Here is a 22,028-nt window from a genome sequence, read left to right as displayed (position 1 = left end):
TCACACAGACACGGGAACATGTTCTTCTTTAAGAGTGTGTGTGTGTGTGTGTGTGTGCATTTATGCACACAGATAGGTAGAAACACCAGAGATGGCCCTGCTAAACAGGTTACATTTACAGAGACCTGAACACAGTGAGACAGTCCAGCCCCGTAACATTAGGGGAAAGAGCATCCATGGCAGAAAGGTCTTGGTAGGGGTCGGGGTGGCGAGTGAACTTGTCCAAGAAAGAGCAAGGAGTCAGCTGTGGCTGGAGGAGGACAGAGGCAGGAGAAGAGGCTGGAGCAACAGCAGCCAGGGCAGCCCTAGCAGCCCTTGGAGGGCTTCCCTGCAGAGAGCCCTAGGAGGTTGGATTTTATTTCTTGTCCCAGGACCGGTCTGAACAGAGGGAAGACAGATGTGAGGCAGGGGTTGGCAGGGTCATCTGGGGAGATGGGCTCAGAAGAGGCCTTCAGGAGGCAAAGAGTGAAAACCAGAAAGGCAGGACAAGACCACTGCAGGAGCCTGAATGGAGGGCAGGGGCTGAGTGGGCAGCTGTGCAGTATGCAACACATGATCAGGTACAGAACACAACCAAACCAGGCCCAGGAGGCTTCCCGATGCACAGACTGTGCAGGCACACTCTCCTGCTGCGTGCACCATCCCTGCCTTCTCTGCAGCTTCCTAGGCCACGTGTAGCCTCCAATGACAACTTTATCAATGTCTCCAAAAACCTTTCATGACTTCCTATAGCTCCCAGTAATGTAATAGGCAGGGGCTGGCACCAAGGCGTAGTAGGTGAAGTCTTCATCTCATATGGGTGCATATGGAGTCTCAGCAACTCCACTTCTGACCTAGTTCCCTGCTTAGAGCCTGGGAAAGGAGCAGAGGAGGTCCTTGGGCCCCTGAACTCATGTGGGAGACCAAGAAGAAGCTCCTCTCTCTAGACCAGCCCCGTTCTAGTCATTTCAGCCATTTGCGGAGTGAAAGAGCAGATGGAAGATCCTGTGTGTATGTGTCTTTCTGTGACTCTACCTTTCAAACTAAAAATAAGGAAATATTTAAACAAATGTAAAAGACAAACCAAAAAATAACAGGCTTAGAGACCACCTATTAGAAGTCTCAACTTTCACAAGGGTCAAATCCAGCCAAGTACACCTCATCTCTGTTGCACTGCTCTGAAAGTCTAAAGAACGTTCATTTAGAGTTTCTTTCCAGGGTCTGCTCATATCTTTGGGATATCCCAGGATGCTCCTAATTGGAACAGAGGTCTTGTCCCTGGCCATCCTCAGGTAAGTCCCAGGAGTGTTGGGCTAAGGCTACACCACTCACCCATGTTAAACATCCAAGATCTGTTAGCTTTCAGTCCACTGTGCTGGGTTCAAGGATTTCTGGAAACCCAAGCTGTAAGTCAGTCTGTCTAGCAGACACCGTAACACTCCTAGCTCTGGGTTGGCCTGACAGCCTCATAGGCTGAAGGATCCGAAGGCACAGCATAAACAGGTCAGTGCCAACTGAGACCACAGCATGTGCCAGTTGCAAATGCCCAAGCCCCAAAATGGTCTCATGCTCTGGGGGCCTAGGCCCTAAATGCACAGTGGCTTTTGCAGTGACACCCTGGGCCCTACTCTCTTTTATGTCCCCTTCTAAGTGTTGTTGGAGGACTGGGGAGTTGACCCAGAGTTGCCCTCACAGATATGGGTATAATGCTGCTGCCTACAATGGCTGTTAGCACTGGAGGACTGAAACAGGCCACATATCTGCAGGGATCTGAGCCCTTCCCTCTGAAAGCTGACAAGGAGGCAGCCAGAACACTCCTGTTAACAACTCCAGAGGAGCCAAGGTCAGCAGACTTAAATGTCCCGAGTTTAATGACCTAGCATTAGCTGTGATTTCTTAGAGGATGTGAACAGCCTGGCACAGCCCAACGGATGGCAGGACGTGTGAGTCGATCCCCTCCCAAGCTCTTTGCTAGGGTGCCAGGCTGGTATAAAAGGGCTCGATATGCATCAACATGACTATGGTATCAAGTTCATGGAATTGTTTTTAAAAGCCTAAGTACTGTATTTTTAAAAGTTTTTTTTTTTAAAGCATAAAATACAAGGAATCTTCAAAAAGTTCATAGAAAATACATACTAGGAAAAAGCTATGGTGGATTTCAAAATTTTGGTGGCCAAATTTAAATTATTTCATTCTATTTTCCCACACACGATGAAACCCCCTCTTATGAACAATATAAGGACAGCTTTAACTCTCAGAGACGCCTCTTTTTCTCACGTTTTTAAAGATTTGAAAGGCAGAGTAACAGGCATGGAAAGATAGGAGATCGCTTCTATTTAAAGATTTATTTCCAAACTCCTGCCAGGGCTTGCCATGCTGATGCCAGGAGCCAGCAACAACATCTGGTTTTCCCCTGTGGACAACAGGAACCCATGTACTTCGCTTATCATCTGCTGTCTCCCAGGCATATCAGCAGAAAGTTGTACCAGAAGAGTGGGACTTGAACTGACATTCTGGGTGGTCCCAAACGGCAGCTTAACCATCTAAACCACAACACCTGCTCCTTTCTCACTCTTGAGAAGGATGACCCATCATCTCAAAGGAATGCAGATATGCTATGCACATAGCATCACTTTTGAACCCACATCAGACATTACTAACCAAACACAGTAACTGTTTCCCACTGAACTCAGATGCAGCTTCCAAACCCTTTTAAGCAGGTACTTCCAAGTATCCATAGTGGGCCTAGAAGATGAACTATTTCCAGTTCCTTCCTACAAAATATCTGTGACTATACCAGTAATGTTGTGTGAGTGAGAGGTGGAGAATGAAGGAAGAGGGAAGTAAAGAGAGGCTCTGGGATAAATTATTTGTCATCAATACAGATATTGGCCAACCACTGGGTGTGATTGTGAAAGTTGAGAATGAGGCAAGAAAGATGAACAAAAGGCCCACAACATAGGATGAAACCACACATATGCTCACACCCTCAAACAGAAGTGCCGACAGAGCAGGTCACCCAAAGACACCTGTAGGAACAACACCATCAAAGGGCTGGTCCTTCTCCTGCCCTTGCGGTGGAAGGGAGACAGTACAAGAGCATCAACAGCTACTCAGAGCCCTACCTACGCAGAGCACATGGGATTTTTACAAGCACAAAGACCCAGAGTTTCAGCAAAATCCTGCGGAGCCTCTGAACACAGCTCACCAGGTGATAAACAGCCCAGCTGAGAAACAATGACAACCAGGGAGCGAAGAAATGAAAATGGAGAAAACCAGGAAAAATCCACAGCTAAGTGATTCACAGAAATCCAGGTTCCCCTGCTGCTTCCTTTCTTTTTTCTTTTAAGTCAAAATATGCCTTTTCACAACTGCTAATGCCTTAGTCTTCAAGGACCAATAGGAAGGCCATTCTAGAATGGCCTCTGCTCTAAGTAAGATCTGGGCTTTTATTTATTTGGAAGGCAAATTGCAGGAGAGCCGGGGAAAGAGAGACACTGATCTTCTACCTGCTGGTTCACTCCCCAAAATGCCACAAAGGCCAGGGCTGGAACAGACCAAAACCTGGGGCTAGGACTGCACCATGGTCTCCCACATGGGCAAAGGGGCCCATGCATCTGGACCATCTTCCACTGCTTTCCCAGAAGCATTAACAGGGAGCTGGATTGGAAGTGGGATGCTGGCATTGTACGAAGCAGCCTAACTCATTACGCCATGATGCTGGGCCAAGGCCCCCATACTGCTTTCAGAAGCATCTTTGTGAGATAATTCTGTTGAGTCTGTGATGTGAGAGAGGCTCAAAGTTTCAGGAAAAATGGAATTAAAAATATAACAGACATTTCCCATAAATCTTAAAAAAAAAACTTATATATTTATTTATTTGGGAGGCAGACCGTCATAGAGCGAAAACCCCCACCTGCCCGCTCATTGCTAATATCATTCCCAGATGCCAACAATAACTGGCCCTGGGCCAGGCTGAAGCTACAGGCTGGGAATTCAATCCAAGACTTCCCTGTGGGTGGCAGGAAACCAAGTTCCTGAATCACCTGCTGCATCCCAGGGTCTGCAGCGATAGGAAGCTGGAGTCAGGAGCTGAGACCAGGCACCCCAACCAACATAGGGCGTGGGCATCATAACTGCCAGGCCAAATGGCTAGTCCTCCCCTGTGAATCTTTTAGAGATCCCTGATAAATGGTCTGCCAATATGTATAACTCACTTACCTTTTATCTGAAAGGAAAAAAAAAATCTGCCTTTAACAAATGTGTGTACAATGCGAGTTTGGTGACCTGGCTGTAACATTGGAGGGGAGGAGGGTACCACCAAAGAAGCACAGCTACTCAGAGACACAAAAGCCATCACTAAAGGCTGCTGGTGGAATCAAGTTCCCATAGCACCTCCACATAAGGGTGAGAGCAAATGCTATTTCTATCCTCATCTGCTATTCTACCAGGTCCATGGAAATGCCTGTATTGCTTGCGGGTGCCTGCCACTGCTCCAGTTGGGGGTGCACAGTCTGAAAGTCAGCCAGCCGCTAGCAAAGGTGTTAACACAGGTTCTATCTTTAGTCAGACTGAAAGTGTTAAAGTAGACACATTGAAGATTTGCCATCTTCTGCTCTAGGGGAAAATGTTGACTGGGGAGGCAGAAGGGTGACACCAACTCCCCGGCAGAGAGTGTTGGAGTGGAGCAATGAACCTTTGAAGCAAACATCTTGAAAGAAAAACTGCATTAGAAAAGCAAATAGACTCCCATCAACGAATGCATTGTTAAAGGATGCTTGGCCACAACAAACTACGTCCAACAGCATGTCTCATGCGATCATCTCCTTTGGAAAGCCTAAGCTTTGGACTGAAAGGGTAACAGCCCTCTATTCTTCTGATTTCTTGTCATTCAGAACTGGGAAGTAGTAGTAGTATTTTTTTTAAGGCATGGCAATTCCTCTCAAGACTGTAAACATGGAAGGGAGTGGCTGTCTGGAAGGCTGAGAGCAACACCTGCTTCAGTGAGGTGCTCTCACACAGCAATGTCTCCGGCATCCACAGGCTCCCCCAACTGACACAGCCAGTCAGGAAGGTGGGGTAGCCAGATCATGAGGTCAGGATTCCAACCTTCATTCCATCCCTTGCTGGCTGTGGGAAACTGGGCATCTTACCTACCATTTCCTCACCTGTGAAGTGGGGATACTCGGCATATCTCCTAAAATTGCTGGGTGGGTTAAAGGGTTTGTGCAACATGTCAGGCACTTCGAGAACTTAACTATGAACCAGGACCCTCCTACACATTAGCCCTGGACTCCTCACAGTGTATTTGTGTATAATACCAGGAGCCTTCCTTCGGAGTACAAGATGCTCAGATGCACCTTATATCACAAGGTAAAAACAAAACAAAACACCTGTCTCTGTTTCTGCCACAGTTTGCCTGGCATTCAGGGGCTAGAGGCAAGGGACAAGGGACTAGCTCATAGCTCTCTTTTCATCAAACCCAGGGCAGTCCTGATGCAGAGCTAAATGTTTCCTGAACAAAAATAAAATTCCATCAAACAAATGAATGAAATACAGATAATATAACATCTCTCATTTCAAGCTGATGGATTTTATTTTGTCATCCTTCCCATTGATTCTATACTAGTCTACCTCAGATGAATTATGAACCAAATATGGTGTCAGGTTTGGCTCACAAAAACCACAACCATCATTTAATCACTGACATACCTATGTGGGATAATAACAGCGGAGACCCACCGTGTGCCTCTGTTCTATTGTTAAAGGGCAAATGTCCTTTTTTTTTTTTCTGAATTCCAAAACAATCCAGTTTGGTTGAAAGGACTGTTTTTGCTAACTTGTCATACCCCACCCTTGTTGCACAGTACGGGAAACAGGTCCTTTATGAGAAATCAAGTACAGGGAGTTGATGCTTTCCTAAGGGCAAATCTCTCAACTTTGCAGCAGTTTGCTGGTGCATAACCAGCTCATTAGCTCAAAATTTGACCACAGATGACCTCTGGGCTTTGAGAGACCCTAATCTATCTTTTGAATCATACATGACAATATCCAATGCATATATGCACCTAATGATAGCGTCAAAATCCACAAGGCAAAAATTAATCAGAGTGTAAAACCCCTTTATCAGAAACGGTCAAAGCTAGCGGACAAACATCAGCAAGGACATGGGACTCAACACCTCCATCCATCAACCTGATGTGACTGATACCAACAGGCTAAATCATCCAACAATAACAGAATACACTCACACGGAACAGTCATGGAGACAGACCACATTTTGGGCTACAGGACAGACCTTAAACATACTTGAACCAATTTAAAGGAACAGAAACCAAACATGGTGTATCTCAGATCACAATGGAATTCAGTTAGAAACCAGTGACAAATAGCTGGAAAATCCCAAATACTGGGGAATAAATGGCATGCTTCTAAATAACACCTGGGGCAAAGAAAATCTCTCAAGGGAACTGTTTAGAACTATATGAAAATTAGTCAATCACACAGGATAATACTTCTCAAACTTCTCCACTAAATTCCCCCAAAATGACAGAGAAGGAATTCATCTCTCTAAAGTCTAAAAGTATAGCCCGAAATAATCCAGGAGACAGTGGGGGAGGGGAACCTCAGAATTTATCTGAAAATATTATGGTTTATCCTAAAATACATCTTAATATTTCAATTTTGTTTTTAACTCAATGATGTGTATGATTTTAATACAGAAGATGTGCATCTACTTGCACTTTTCTTTTTGATTCTCTAATAATTTCCAAGTTGAAAGAGAGGCTCCAGGTTTGTACAAGTAGTTCTGAGTATGCTACGGCATCTTTCACAGTGTCCCCACTTGAGAAAGGGCCTCGGAACTACAAAGGCTCAGTTCAGTACAATGCCCAGCCGAGGATTACAGGTCTACCCCCAATGCCTGCAGTGAGAGTCCAGGAACAGGCTCACCCGTCCCTATCCAAACCAGGGAATGCGCTAAGTCTCTCTGCAGAGAGAGAAACACAGTAGGTAATTCCTCTCTCCAACACACCCCCCCTTGGGGTGCGAGAAGTGATGGTTAGCCACTGTAATGCACCGTTCACCTTCCCAGCATTTCATACTTCCTGCCCCAATTTCCTAGGGCAACGACACATTCCAAGCCATGGGAGTGGCTCCTTATGGCAATGATCCTCAGATCAATGAGCAGGAAAAAAAAAAAAAGGAAAAAAAAAAACTTTCCACAAATGGATCCAAGTTCCTAAGAATGTACCAAGTGATGAAGTGGAATTTGAACTCCGTGAGTACAGGGATGTATTATTCAATAAGTGAAGCGAGAATAACTGGGGCACTGTTATTTGACAGAGAGGCAAATTAGGTCTTTATCTCACACCCTACACACAAACACATCCCCTCAAAACTGAACCTTAGATCTGAACAGTTACAGCCTAAATGTACAAGGGGACATTGGCAGTCAGTCACAGACAATCCTTTAACAACACTTGATCTTGGGATGTGAAACAGTAAAACTCACATAGGAACCAGGAGCATATTTCCATAATACTTAAAAGCTGAGTGAGCAGGATCAAGTGTTCAGTCTAATGGTGAAAATGTTTACATTCTACATTGAGGTGCCTGGGTTCGAGTCTTGCCTTTGAGTCTCCTGTCAATGTAAACCTTGGGTGGTGGTGGCGAGGGTTTGGGCAACTGGGTTCTGCCACCCACATGGGAGACCTGGGTTGTATTCCTGGTTCCTGACTTCCACCTCAGCAATTGTAGGCACTTGCAGAGTAAATCGAAGGATGGGAACAATCTATGTATCTACCTTCCCTCCCAAAAAACGAGTTTATAAAAATAAAATCACACTTTTTAAGCTCAAACAGAACTCACATGCATGTCAAAGGAAAACAGCAAAGCAGTTTGCATGCTTAACAAAGCTTTGAAAGGCACTGACAAATCAAGAACTGACCTACCCCAGACAGGATCTACGTACACAAAGTGATAACTCACAAGAAAATAAATTCTGAAAAAGCATTCAATTCCACTAGAAACCAAGGAAATACAAATTAAAATGAGAGAGCATTCCATCCACATAAGAAAGTAACAGTCACCAGAGGCAAACTTTCCAACAAAGAAGCATTCGCACCTATGTGATGAGAGTGAGTTTGGAGAGCTTTCTGGAAGGTCAGGTTATCAAAACAATAATACTAAGAGGTGAAAAAGTAAATGCAATGATCAATCCTGAGGAGTAATTCATAAGAAGTCCCGGGCCCAGCATGATGGCACAGTGGTTAAGGTCCTCGCCTTACATGCCCAGGATCCCATATGGGCGCCGGTTCTAATCCCAGCAGCTCCGCTTCCCATCCAGCTCCCTGCCTGTGGCCTGGGAAAGCAGTCCAGGACGGCCCAAGGCTTTGGGACCCTGCACCCATGTGGGAGACCCAGAAGAGGCTCCTGGCTTTGGATTGGCTCAGCTCCAGCCGTTGCGGCCGCCTGGGGAGTGAATCATTGGACGGAAGATCTTCCTCTCTGTCTCTCCTCTGTATATCTGCCTTTCCAATAAAAATAAAATAAATCTTAAAAAAAAAAAAAAAGAAGTCACAGGAGATGCTGGGAAGGACTTCACTGCAAGGATTTTCACCTCCGTTTCGAATATTTCAGTGTGAAAACCTTATCACCAAGATGACAGGGTTGTGTAATAGAACATATCATAGCTATAAGTTTATATATTTATGTTTTCCACATAAATATCGTCCCTACGTACTCTATCTAAGAAGCAGAACTTTAAAAAATCTACCAAATGTCCTTTTTGAAGGAAAAAATAAATAGAACACAAAATGTCTGTATCTATGCCCAGGAAGGGCTGGAAAGAGAGCCGACATGTACCTAGAAAGGGGATGTGTCTGAGAACTTGGAGACAGAGTGGTTTTGGGTTCTTCTGATAGTAGATTCTGACTGGTGTTGCCTTTTAGGAAAACAGGACCGAAGGAGGCTGGTGGAGAAGGGACATGAACTGCACAACCCATCTGTGTGTGAAGTGGGGGACAATCAAGCGCGCATGTTCAGTCTAATCGAGCTGGTCGGTAGTGGGGTCAGCACAAAGTATATGTCTGTTCTTGGGGTTTTCCCTGAACACCACAAGAATGACTGGAAAGTTCTGGAAGAATCCAAATTCAGGATTTCCCACCTGTGCAAGCAGGGATTGACCTCACATCCCCCAAGACGCGAGCTCAGACTCCACGCTCCAGCTTTCCTCCCAGCGTAGTGACCCATGCTTCATCCCTGAAGCCCTCATTATAACATCAAGGTCAGCTATGTGCAAAAAACATCTGTCAGGGCTTGGAGCTGCTGGTGGGGAATGCACACAGCATGCAATAGGCTGAGGATGCCTTCGGGCCCAATACTATCCCGCAGTGGGCCGTGCTCAAACCCGGAGGTCCCAGCTGAGCAATTAGAGGTTATATCCCTCAACTCATTTGCCACTGCCATGGTAAAAGCTGTAGATTTTCAACCCCTTCACTTTCCTCTCCTCCCCCTCCCTTCCTTCAAGATGTATGTATTTATTTATTTGAAAGTCCAATTTACAGAAAGAGAGCTATCTTCCATCCATTGGTTCATTTCTCAAATGGCCCAAATAGTCAGCATTGGGCCAGCTCAAAGCCAGGAACCAGGAACTTCTTCCAGGCCTCCCACGTGGGTGACAAGGACTCAAGCACTTGGGCCATCTTCTGCTGCATTTCCAGGCATCATAGCAGGGACCTGCAGCAGAAGTGGAGCAGTCTGGACTTGAAGCAGTGCCCATATAGGATGCTGGTACTGGAGATGATGGCTTTACCAGCTGTTCCCCAGTGCTGGCTCCTAACTCTTTTTTTCAGCCTAATAAAATTGGTGTTCTCCCTGTTGGTTGCCATGGTCTGGCGCAGTGTGCTATTGTAAACCTCTGCATTAGTCGCCTGGGCTGCTTTTCTGTGGCTGCACGGTGGGTGGCCTTGAGTCAGGTCCTCTCCTGCAACTCCAGAAGTAGTCATTACTTAGAGAAGGCCTCGGAGGTGGCAGGAGACATGAGCAGCAGAGGCACACATGCTTTCCAGATTGTTCCCTGATAACATTCAAAGGCAGATGCATGTTCTAAAAGAACCCAAGACAGGGTCTGTCTCTAAGACGTGAATATTTTCACCAACAAGAGGCACTGATCTTAAAAAACCAAGCAAAGGTCTAGAAATGCACAAAAGCATTGTCACACAAGCATTTGCTGTGCTGTGGTAGCGTCCATGGACATGACAGGCTACACAGCAGCCACAGCCTTAGCCGGAAATCCCAACACCACACACTCCCCAAACCAGAAGTGCTCTAATCCAACAACTGTGCTGTGGGTGGCTATGGAAACAAACTATTTGCCAGAGTTTATGGGCCCTCCGTTTATCATAAAACTTACTCTTGAATTGTTTAGCAGTTTAAAAGAGATATTTAAAAATAAATCTCAAAGGGATTGGTGCAATGGTTCAACAGATTAATCCTCCACTAGTAGCACTGGCATCCCATATGTGTGCAGGTCCCAGCTGCTCCATTTCCCATCCATCTCCCTCTTTATGGCATGAGAAAGCAGTGTGAGATGGCCCAAATCCTTGGGACCCTGCACTCAGGAGTGGGAAACCTGAGGAAGCTTCTGGCTCCTGGCTTCAGATCAACTCAGCTGTAGACATTGTGGCCATTTGGGGAGTGAACCAGCAGATGGAAGACCTCCCTCTCTCTCTCTCTCTGCAAATCAGCAGTTGAAATTTAAAAATAAATAAATCTTAAAAGCAACAAACCTGAGAACATCAAGTATACGTCAAAAAGTTCATGGAAAATGGAATTAGCAATTAGTTTGGTATAGAGAAAAATGTTTAAATCAATTCTTTCTCTGCCTTTCAGGTAGAGGAAAATAAAAATACAGCATTAAAAATTAAATCATCATCTACTTTTAAAATAATAAAATGACATTCTGAAGACTAGCTGCATCCATGATTGTTCAAAGAATCTTCCAGGATTGATGTCAATACAGTCAAGTGATTACCAACAGAATCCACACTTGGAGTACCCTGGACTGCACACTCCAGACCATCGTCAAATGCTTATTGGTCTAGGATTGCCAGATGCTCAGAGGTGCCAAACTGGCAGACAAAAAAGGACAAGCCCCAGTCAAGTTTAATTCTCAACCAAATAAGCAGGGGCCAGGGTTCATCCAAAAATGTCCAGAACTTTGAAGATTAAAACCAAAAAGGGAAAGCAATGGAAGGCTGATTTTATGCAAAGGAGTTATGTGTACAAGCCCTTCTTATGGGAATTCTAGCCATCTGCAAGCACTTGAAGAGTGCAAACCCCAGGGTGAGGACAGCATGAAAGCCTTTCAGATAATGCACAAACTTAGAGACTAAAGCGCTGAGCACAGGATGCACCTGCCAAGGGCAGGGAGTCCGTGTGAAGGGTTTTCTGTCCTCTGACTTAGACAAGCACAGCACCAGAAAAATACATAAAATTCCGTTTCAATAAACTTTTTCCTAAGTCCAGTTAAAATAAAAATTCAGTGAGTTAGTTGAAAGGCAGTTATGAGAAAGACGAAGAGGGAGAGGAGAGACGATGGGGTAAGAGACGGGAGAGAGAGAGGAAAGACAGAATCTTTTTGGATACTCTGCAATGGCTGGGTTTAGCCAGATTGAAGCCAGGAACCTGGAACTCTGTCTGGGTCTCTGACATGGGTGGCAGGAGTCCAAGCACTTGGATCATCTTTGCTGATTCCCAGGTGCATCAGTGCTGGATTAGAAGTAGAGCAGCCAGGACTTGACGCTCACATGGGATGCTGGTACTACGAAAGACGGTTTAGTTGCATGTCACATTTATTTACTTCCTATTTATTTCCCTTTATTAAAAATGTAAGATTTATTTTATTGGAAAGGTATATATATATATGTATATGTGTGCATATACATATATATAGAGAGAGAGAACGCGCGAAAGATCTTCCATCTACTGGTTCACTCCCCAAGTGGCTGTGAGGCTAGAGCTGAACTGATCCGAAGCCAGGAGTTTCTTCCAGGACTCCTATGTAGGTACAGGGTCCCAAGGCTTTCCTAGGCCACAAGCGGGTTGCTGAATGGGAAGCAGCACAGCCAGGACACAAACCAGCGCCCATATCGGATGGACCCCGGCATATGCAAGGTGAGGACTTTAGCCACTGGGGACTATTGCCAGGGACTATTTCTTTCTTAAGTTATAGTCTACATAAAACAACTTAAAACCAAGAATTTATCCAGGTCCAAAGGAAAGTGCCCTGCCTCTAAGAGATGAACAGGTGGCCTTGATTTGTGGTTTCTTGCTTCTGTGAAAGATTTATGTTTGACTCTGCATGGCAGGGTTTGGGGGAGCCAAGCAAAACCCAAAACCTCTGTAAAGCTCCCATCCTCCCCTATCTAGACACTGCCTGGGAATACCAGCCCTGTAGTACAGGATTGAGACTTCAAAATTATGTGATTTAAAAAATTATGTAATTACAAATATTTGGAATGGTTACATGATATCACCCCCAAGTAGAGGGATTGCATCTGGGGAGGAGCCCATTTGACAGGAAGGAAAACCACGGTCAGGTTCCTATAATAATAATAATGAAAAAAGTGTGGCATGCTGAGTGTTGACAGCTTAGGTTTAATGACATGGGCCACACATACTTACAACAATGGTGAGATTTCAGCAAGAGTCCTACATCGGCCATGGTTAACAAGACAAGCCTCAATAGCGCCTTTAATAATGGTTCACAAATCCACAAGAGCATTTAACAGGTCAGAACATAACTTGAGATCAAACTGATAGGCTAAGCTAGGAGCTACCCCACCGTGCACTGAAAAGCACTAGATTTGCAAGTGTTCTTGCTGTCCCCTCCCCACCAGCAGCAGAAGCCACACCCAGGGACTGGGTACACAGGGACACCTACTGAGTCACTTCCCTGCTAGAGAAGAGGTCTGGCAACCTGTGCCAACCAGCTCCACTGGCAATCCTTAATAGGAGGAGATTCTACAATACTTGGCATAGGAAAGCAAGCACCAGATGCCCACTGCAGAGTCCTCCCCTGGTCAGTCCTCCTAGAACACAACACAGAGACGAGGGTCCGACTTAAGAGACGCTTGGCAAAGCTCCTGGGAGAGAGGTCTGATGGAAAAGCCATCTACTGTTCAGGTGTCACCATAGTAACAGCAACAGGAAACATCACTTACTCCTCTAAGAGAGGTCCCCTCCACAGGGGACACTGGCTATTTACCAAAAGGTCACTTTATCCCAAGGAAACCAAATTCTGGAAAAGCAAATACAGTCAAGTCAGCGTCAAAGGCTGCCATATCCACCTGAACGGCCCACTCTCTAATTATAACCGCCCAACATGGAAAGCATGTGTCCTGGGCAAACTGCCACCGTCTTCTCTGAGAGACACATGCCCAAGGATGGATAAGTGTCTTTTTCGACTTCCTACTGGTCCTTCAGTCCTAACTCCCCCAAGGTATCCATTTTGCCTGCGCCCACCCCTCATGCTACCTGGTTCCTCTGCCATCCTTCTTTAGAGCTAATCCTGTCTTCACTTATGGGAGCAGACATAAAAACAAAACTATGCTTATCTGAATTATAAAATCCATTTCTGTATCATATCAATTCATTGTGTATGTGACCCTTATTTTTATAAGTTAAAAATTCTTTCATGTTCAGGCCACCTCCCATACTCACATCTCATATGGGCACCGGTTCAAGTCCTGGCTGCTTCACTTCCAATCCAGCTTCCTGCTAGTGTGCCAGAGAGGATGGCCCAAATGCTTGGGCCACTGCACCCACAGGAAAATACAGAAGCTCTTGGCTGTTGAAGCCACTTGGGAATTGAACCAGAGGATGGTAGATCTTTTGCCATTCCTCTCTAACTTCGCCTTCAAACAAATATCAATAAATCTTTTATTTTTTAAGATTTACTCATTTTTATTGGAAAAGCAAATTTATGGAGAGACAGAGAGAATGATCTTCCATCTGCTGTTTCACTCCCTAAATGGCTGCAAGCTGAGCCAATCTGAAGCTTCACAAGCGCCTCCCATGTGAGTGCAGGGTCCCAAGGCTTTGGGCCAGCCTCTACTGCTTTCCCAGGCCACAAGCAGAGAGCTAGATGGGAAATGGAGCAGCTGGGACATGAACCAGCATTCTCAGGGAATCCAGGCACCTGTAGGGAGACGATCAGCCAGTTGAGCCATCGCATCAGGTCCAAAATGAATATAAAAGTAATTTTAAATGTTTATCATCTTGTTTGATTGGCAGAACCCCGAGTGGGACAGCTACAGTCCTATTATTCCCACTTTATTGATGACCACTGAGGTCTATTGAAGACAACTGATCGACTACTGAGGAGGACACACCCTGCATCAAGAGCCAGTCGTGTCTAAAACTACTGCTGCACTTGCCTGAATTTGTCATCTGTCAAAAGACATTCACCTGAAATTCCCTAAGGCTGGATTTAGTTTCCGTGATATTCTTCCGGCTCAACGAGGGGCAGGAGTAGTGAGAGAAGTTGGAAAAGGACTAACTCTCCCAGTTTCAGAACGCACATAACCCTGTAGCGATATCTGGGATTCTAAGGGGCTCAAAGCCATAACAGCCATGCTAATGATGGTGATGCCAAAACCAAGATCTTACTCAGCGCCAGGTGCCGCTCATCCAACGTTCAATACGTTCAACAGCATTGTGAATCCCTCTATTTTGTGTGTGGGAAGGGAGGAGAATGTGAGGGGACAGGTGTAGAAATGCTGGGTAACACGTCCAAGATTACACACTGCTCTCCAGACGTGGAGCAGGACACACAACTGGACATGCCAGGCCCATGTGAAGTCTGCCTGCCAGCTGCGGGATCCAGACCTGGGGCGGGGGGGGGGCACCCCCACCAGAGTCAGGATGATAGTTCCAGTACTGCCATTCGGGCAGTAGGCCCCGCGCTCTGCCACTGATGACACAAACCAACAACATTCGCGTCCCAAGTCCTCAAGCATCAAATCAGACTTCCAGCAAGCAGCCACGCCCTTCCCAGACTAACCCCAGGAGGGTCTCCCAGATTCTGGCTGGCGATGACATAATGGCTGATGTGCCTGCATCGGCCTCCAACTAATTTAAGAAAAATTAGAGAGGAAAGCAGCTTGGGAGGAAACGTGCAAATTAAAGACACACGTGGGAGGCGGCAGGTCTAGTAAGCGCAGGGGCTAACGGCTCTGGTTCTCCTTTTTATTAAAAGCAGTCCTCGGTGGTGTGAACCACTTCAGCTGCTCACATGTTGGAAACTGTAGGAGCCAATTTCTATATATCTAACAGCCTTTTAAAGTTTATACATCTTTTCCTTAAAGACAAAAACATAAAAATCACACAGAAAAGAACATTCTCCAGCGAAAGAGCAAAATGCTCCGGCTAAGAGCGCAGTCTCCAGGAGCGAGTATTCCATGGCAGGCATGGCAGGAGCCAATGTGCACAGCTTTCCTCACATTTGCCTGCTTGCATCCTTTCCTGCCTCTACGCTTCCCTGGATAACCACCTTGGGATCTCAACAGCTCAACTGAAACCCCCCAGTTGAACAAGGAATTCTAGGGCATTTCAAGACCCAGACCTGAAAGAGGTGAGGCCCCTGACAATAGAGAGAGGAAGACCACTTCATCAGATCCGTGTGAAAACAAACGAGCAGCTTCAGCTACTAGCAGTACCACCGTTATTTACAAACGCCTCACAATCACATCCAACAGGCTTCCACTCTATCCGTAATGTTTTGCTGGTTTGTGCAAGCCAAAATTGATTTTTTTTGTTACAGATCAATACAACTGGAGAGGGAGGGAGGGAGGAAGGGAGGGAGGGAGGGAGAGAGAGAGACTGAGAACAGTCCTTAGGAAAAACGTGGGAGCCAAGCCACCCACTACCGTGTCACCTGTTGGTGCACCCGCTGGGCGCCCGCTTTAGCGGACATCCCTCCTTCGACCGCAGCTCCCAACCAACGCTTCTAGGGCGGGACTGCGAACCCCTGGACTTGTACCCGGCTCTGGATGAGACGAGGGTTTCTGGGCATTTAGGGGGAGAGGTTTCCGTGGCTTTGCTGAAACTCCAGTGACCTCATGATGAGCACCTTGCCCCGTGAGGTTCAACTCCTCGGCTGGGGGCTGAGCACTGGTCGAAGCGTATTCTTAGCGCAAAGCCGCCCAAAAGCCGGGACACCTGAGCTGCCCATCGACTGCCCCGGCAGCGGAGCCCGGGCGCCGCCGGTGACCGGAGCCGGCGCCGCCGGTGACCGGAGCCGGCCCCGCGCCCCACGTTCCCACAATGAGCTCCACGGTGGAAGGACTCCCGCGCCCTGCAACCCCGATCCCGGCGTGCGGGAGTCCCCTCCCCCACCTCTCGTTCATTTCCAAGAACAAACTCAAAGGAAACCGGCAACGCTCGGTCTAGGGTTTCACGCCTGCCCTCAGCTGACACCGAAAACACTTCTCGCGGGGAAGTTAATTCAACGAACAATTAATCCGTACAAAAATCCAACACCTACCCCCGAAACCCAGGAGCTCCTCAAGGGAGATGACTAGGGGCGCCTCTGTCAATGGGGCGCATCAGCCGGGACTGGGACTGTGGCCTGGAGATGGGGGACGAAGGGAAAGGAGGCCGGGCCGGCCAGAGGGGCCCGACACCCGCTCGGCTCACGGCGGCGCGGTGAAGCCCGGCTAGCAGGCGGCCAGGTAAGCAGGCAGGTGTGGGCGTGTGTGAGAACAGACTCAGCTGCGGCGGATTAAAGTTCAAGCCCGTCCACAGGGCGCTCCCGGTGCTCAGCGCTCTCACGCACCGCCCAGTCGGCCACTTCCCGGGGCAAGCCTGGGCGCCCCACAGCCCCCTGCTCCCCAACACAGGCGGGGACTCCCCTGGCCTCCCCGGCTCGCAGCCAACCAAAGCACTGTCCTCCCTCCACTTTGCTAGGAGGGCGCGGGAAGCCCACCCTCCTACTCCTCCGGGAAAAAGCACAACGGGGGTCTGGGGGCGTGGGGTGCGCGCCAGGCGCCGTACGTACCCAGCACGAAGAGGGCGAGCTGTCCAGCCGAGGTGACCATTTTACGGGCAGGCGGGCGGACGGGCGGGCAGCAGGCGCTCCAGCCTCCTGCCCTCCCGGCGGTGCCCGAGTGGCGGAGCGGCGCCGCGGTGCGGGGGAAAAAGGCTCTGGCAAGGCAGGGCCAGCCCCCGGCGCGGGCGGGCGGAGCGAGCACCCAGCGCCTCGCGCGCGCTCGCACCCCGCAGCGCTGCCGGCCGGGCGGAAATAGGAAGGCGATTACCGCCACCTCTCTGCCACTCGGCGCCCGGGACCCGGCTGCCCACCCTCTCGCCCTGGTGGGGGTGCCCCCCCGAGGGCACAGGGGGTAGGGGGGGATTGGGGCTGGGGCGGGGACGCTGCGCACTCGGAGCTGGGCGGGGCGACCTGGAGTCCCCGAGCCTGGCGGCACGGGTCGGGCATCCGCACCCAGGAAAAGGCAGGAAGCGCCTGACTTGAGACGCCACCCCCAGACTGCCGGGGTGGTGCGACCGCTCGCCCCTACACCCGGGGTCGCCGCCTGAGTGTCCTGGGGCGCAGTGCGGCTTCTCGGCTCTAGGCGGCGGAGCGGAGCCACCTGGGCGCCGCCGGTCAGGGTCACCTGCGTCCTAGAGCTGTTGCTGGGGCCTCTTGTGGACTGGAGACTTGGGAGCGCGGCCAGGGGGAAGGGGTTTCTGCTCACCAGCCATCTGCTGAGCTGGCCAAGGAGAATGCCCCCGCTTCCCGCATCAAACGAAGCGTATGTGAACCCAGATTTCCCACCTGCGCCCCCATTTCCACCAATCAGGGGACACCTGTCGCCCGGGGCGCGACCTCTGTCCATCCCCAGGTGGGTACAGGGTTAATATCAGCGAGTCTTGGTACTCTAGCCTGGCGCTGATAGTGACGGTGGCTTTCTATGAGGACACTGGTTAGACACCTCCACCACCACCTGCCACAGGGAGCGGATACCAAGTAGCAGTAGCAGGCTCCCCAGGAGAGGGCTGTGTGGGCCTCAGTCTTCAGGATTTGTGACTTGAAGCTGGCCCTGGTGCCGACACTGGGGGAGGTAGAGGGACGAAGGAATGGCACTCTGGTCAAACAAAGCACGCTCCCTCTGGTCCTGGGACAGCAGGCCCTGGAAGTGACCACACACCTCCTGCAGGTGGCCCTTCTTGCCTGGCCCTTAAAGGTGGGAGAGGTGCCTGTTTGGTCAGAGGGTCAGACTCTAAAAGGCGCTTTTCAGGAGCAGCAGGGGCATGGCTTCCAAAAGGAAGCATCAGGCCATTAGTCTCAACTTGGGGCAGAAAGCAGCAGCCTGAAAAGGGTGTCAGTTTGCAAGTGACAAATCACTGCCTTCACTACGTTGTCAGAGGACATTTGGGTGCTGTGTCAGCAACGAGGATTTCATGGTAAATTCTGATCTGTATTTGTTGTTTCATTTGAAGCAGGTACGGGACACACACTTTCTTTGGCACGCTCTTCAGCCTCTAGGTCACCTTCTTTTGCTTAACCTTGACCTGTTCTGGTGGCTTTGCTGTGTCCTCCTTGGGCTAGCCTGCTTTGGCTACAAGAGGGAAGGAATCTGCAATTCTCCCAACTTCCCCGGCTCTCCTCTGTTGTCCAGGACTGGAGAATGGACCTGCCACCTTGCTTCCCCCTGCGACAGGCCTTCATGCTCCCTGCACTGAGGGTTGGCTGCTCAGAGACTTGGTTGGCAGCCGCCGCTTCTCAGCTCCCTGTGGGAGAGGGTAAGCAGCCGGCTCAAGCCCGTGCGATTGTAAAGCCCTTTTTCATCAAGAGATGATCTTCATCTCTAGAGTGCTCAAATCAAAGGACATTGCAGCACTCAAAAATGGTTAATCCCTGCATCCCAAGATTTTGGGGAGCCTGCCTGTATCCATGGTTTTGTATATAACCTTCCAGGTTTTCTTCAAGTCCAATCGGGGATTGTGTTTTAAACTTAAGCCTTATTTTCTTAATGTGAACTGAAATAGTTTTTGAGCATTTTTTTTTTAATTCTAGCACTAAGAAGAAACCTAATGTCCTAAATCATCCATGCTTTCTCTTCAGCATTTTATAATCTCACCTAACCCTCACAGCTTTGTGAGAGGAGACTCCCACGTCTCCCTTTCCAGTGAAAATACTTGGGATTCTAAGAATTTTGTACTTTACCTAGAGTTGCATGGCCAACAAGTGGCAGAGTTTTTAAGCAAATGAGGCACTTGCAAGATTCATGTGTTGCTTTCTGTATCATGCTGCTGCAGTATCCAAATTAATAAGGATAATATTTGTTGGGTTAGTAAAACAAAATGCAAGGATTTATTCACATTTTTAGCACAGTATTTGATTTCGACAAGGCTAGCTATTATGTAAAGTCTCCCTTAAGTGTCCCCACCCTTCCCTTCTTTAGTTACCTACCATTTCCATTAGTTTCTCCCTTTCCATATCAGTTGATTGATTTTTAAAAACAGGTTTATTTAAAAGTCCTATACAGAGAGGAAGAGAGAAAGAAAGATCCCTCATCTGCTGAATCACTCTCTCCCCAAGCAGCCGCATTGGCGAGAACAGAGCTGAGTGGATCCAAAGCCAGGAACCCAGAGCCTTCCCTGGATCTCCCACGTAGGTGCAGGGTCCCAAGGCGCTTGGATCACACTTGACTGCTTTCCCTGGCCACAGGCAAGGAACTGGATAGGAAGCAGGGCTGTTGGGATACAAATTGGCGCTCACATGGGATCCCAGCAAGTGCAAGGCCAGTACTCTAGCTGCCAAGCCACCATGCTGGGCCCTCAACTGGTTTTCTGGATCTGTGCATATGTTCCCCTCCTCAGTCGCAGACACACACACACACACACACACCTTTCCCATGGAAAATCACTCAAACATAACTCAGGAGCTACAGATTCACTTTGCAACTTCTGATGTGAGCAGAGAAGAAAAATTACAGAAAGTGGTTTACAACCAAGAAAACACTTTTCCTAGAGGGTGTTGAATTTTTTGCGGGGGTAGAGGTGGGGGCGAGTATGGAATGCATTGCCCTCTGAGCCAAGTGAAATTCCAGGGTAGAACCTGGAAGCTTAGGGGACACCCAGTGTATGTAGTCACCTGCAGATGCTGTGTGTCCCACGTAGCAGCTCCTATTGCTCTGTGCCTGTGGCCCCTAAGCACCATGTGACTGGCTTCCAGGCATCTGCATGCTTTTGCACACTGGCTGCAGCTGGCCTGGAGCGCAGCGTGATCCCTGCTGTGACAAGCCAATCCCAGCCTGATCCACTGAGATGCCAGGACAATTCCACTGTCAGCTTTCTTTGTCCTCCCTCCCTCCCTGCCTCCCACTCCCTCTCCCTTCCCTGCCCCCTATAAAGGTAGATCTATTTATTTGAAAGGCAGAACTACAGAGAGCGAGAGACCGAGGGAGATCTTCCATCTGCTGGTTCATTCCTTCTCATAGCCACAACAGCCACAGCTAGGCTGGTCCAAAGCCAAGAGCCTCTTTTGGATCTCCCCTATTAGTGCACAGGCCCAAGCACTTGGTTCATACTCTGCTGCCTTCCCAAGCACACCTGCTGGGAGCTGGATCAGAAGTGGAGCAACCAAGTCTAGGGTCATAAACTGATGGCCACATGGGATGACTGCACGACAGGTGGAGGCTTTACCTGCTACTCCACAGTGGCCGGCCCCTCCCTTTCCTTTCTTATACATACTTATTACAAAGGGAACATTTAAAGAGGCCCTTCTTCACTGTAATCAGCCTCCCCCTCCTTCCTGATTCGTGTGTGGAGGTGATTGTGAGACCACAAACCTCAGTCTTCCCTGAATGATTTGGCTCAGCTGAGCTTGCTGTTTGGCTCGGCAATTACCCAGGTTATTAGTGAATAAACAGCCCAGCCATTTGAGGGAGGAAGCAAAGCCACGGGCCACAGCATGGAAGGAATTTCAATACCTGCAGACAAGCCTCCAGCAGCAATGACCTTCCCGGTGGCAGCAGCAGATGGGGGCGAGGGGGGAAGTATTCAGAGGAAAACAGGAAGGGGCACTTGATACAGGAGTAGGGCAAAGGTCAGGTGCCCTGTGAATAGAGAGACATTTTATTAAGGGCTCCGGGGAATTGTGTTTAAGGAGAGTGAGTAGATTTTTTTTTTTAAAATATGTTTGGAGTCTTAGAAAAAAAGTTGAATCCAAAGTAGGCACTGTTCAAGTTCCAGCCCTCTCTGGGACCTCAGTTACTGGTGGATGCCTTATCTCTAGCTGGCAGGATTAGTAGGAAACCTTATGCTGGGCTTAATTTGTTTCACCTCCAGCCCTAATGGGCAGGGTAAGAAGCAATAGCGGCATTTTCTCTGTCCTGGTGCTGTGCTGTGCGGACTGGTCTGACCTGCCTGGCACCTGCATCCCGGTACACTTGGGAAAATGCATGGAAGTTGGGTTGTAAACTTGCAACACCTCCTCCAGCCAGCCCCTATTGCTAGAGTCTCTATCACAGAATGGTTCTAAAAGCAGATATGACATCTAGAGGTTGGTGGTTCTGCAGGTGGCCCAGCCAGCTCTTTGTGCTAATCAAGGTGGGAGGTCAGAGTCTCTAAGACCTGGGGTCACCCAAACTGAACTTCCTAGAAGCAGAGGCTGCAAGAGGAGGACCCTGGAGGCAGAGCACAGCTGAAGCCAAACCATCCTACGAAGCACCCTTGGAGGTAGAAGGACTCAGCATTCAGTCTGACTTCTCTGTCCTTGTTGCTGTCTGCCTGGAGCCTCTACCACACCGCCACACCCCTCTGACATCTGGGAAGATTGATTTCCTGCTGGTCGGGGTTGCCTGGGGGAGTGCCAGGTCAGGTGCCCCAGCGATCCCAAGCCAAGACAATGGATGATGGTGCTGGAAATAGGGAGTGAGGATCAACAGCAACAAGAGATGGAAAGGATCAAGAATGAAGGAAGGCAAGAAAACAGAAAGCTACAGATAGCTTCAAAGAGAGATTCGTGGTTGATTTTCCAG

General features: G+C 48.5%; 1 protein-coding gene across 2 annotated transcripts in view; it reads right to left on the bottom strand.

Annotated features, from left to right (window-relative positions):
• TGFA (transforming growth factor alpha) overlaps positions 1 to 17,146 on the bottom strand; it is an 87,149-nt gene extending 70,003 nt beyond the window's left edge. For both annotated transcript variants that reach the window (XM_040993247.1, XM_040993248.1), the window contains exon 1: positions 17,042 to 17,146. In XM_040993247.1, coding sequence (XP_040849181.1) covers positions 17,042 to 17,081 — 40 coding nt within the window. In that variant the 5' untranslated portion in view covers positions 17,082 to 17,146. The remainder of the gene's footprint in view (positions 1 to 17,041) is intronic.
• Between the last annotated feature and the right edge of the window lie 4,882 nt (positions 17,147 to 22,028).

The sequence above is a fragment of the Ochotona curzoniae genome, unplaced genomic scaffold, assembly GCF_017591425.1.
Source record: "Ochotona curzoniae isolate NIBS_2020 unplaced genomic scaffold, NIBS_Ocur_1.0 contig_883, whole genome shotgun sequence".
Classification (NCBI taxonomy): Eukaryota; Metazoa; Chordata; class Mammalia; order Lagomorpha; family Ochotonidae; genus Ochotona; species Ochotona curzoniae.
This window is presented reverse-complemented; position numbering and strand designations above follow the sequence as displayed.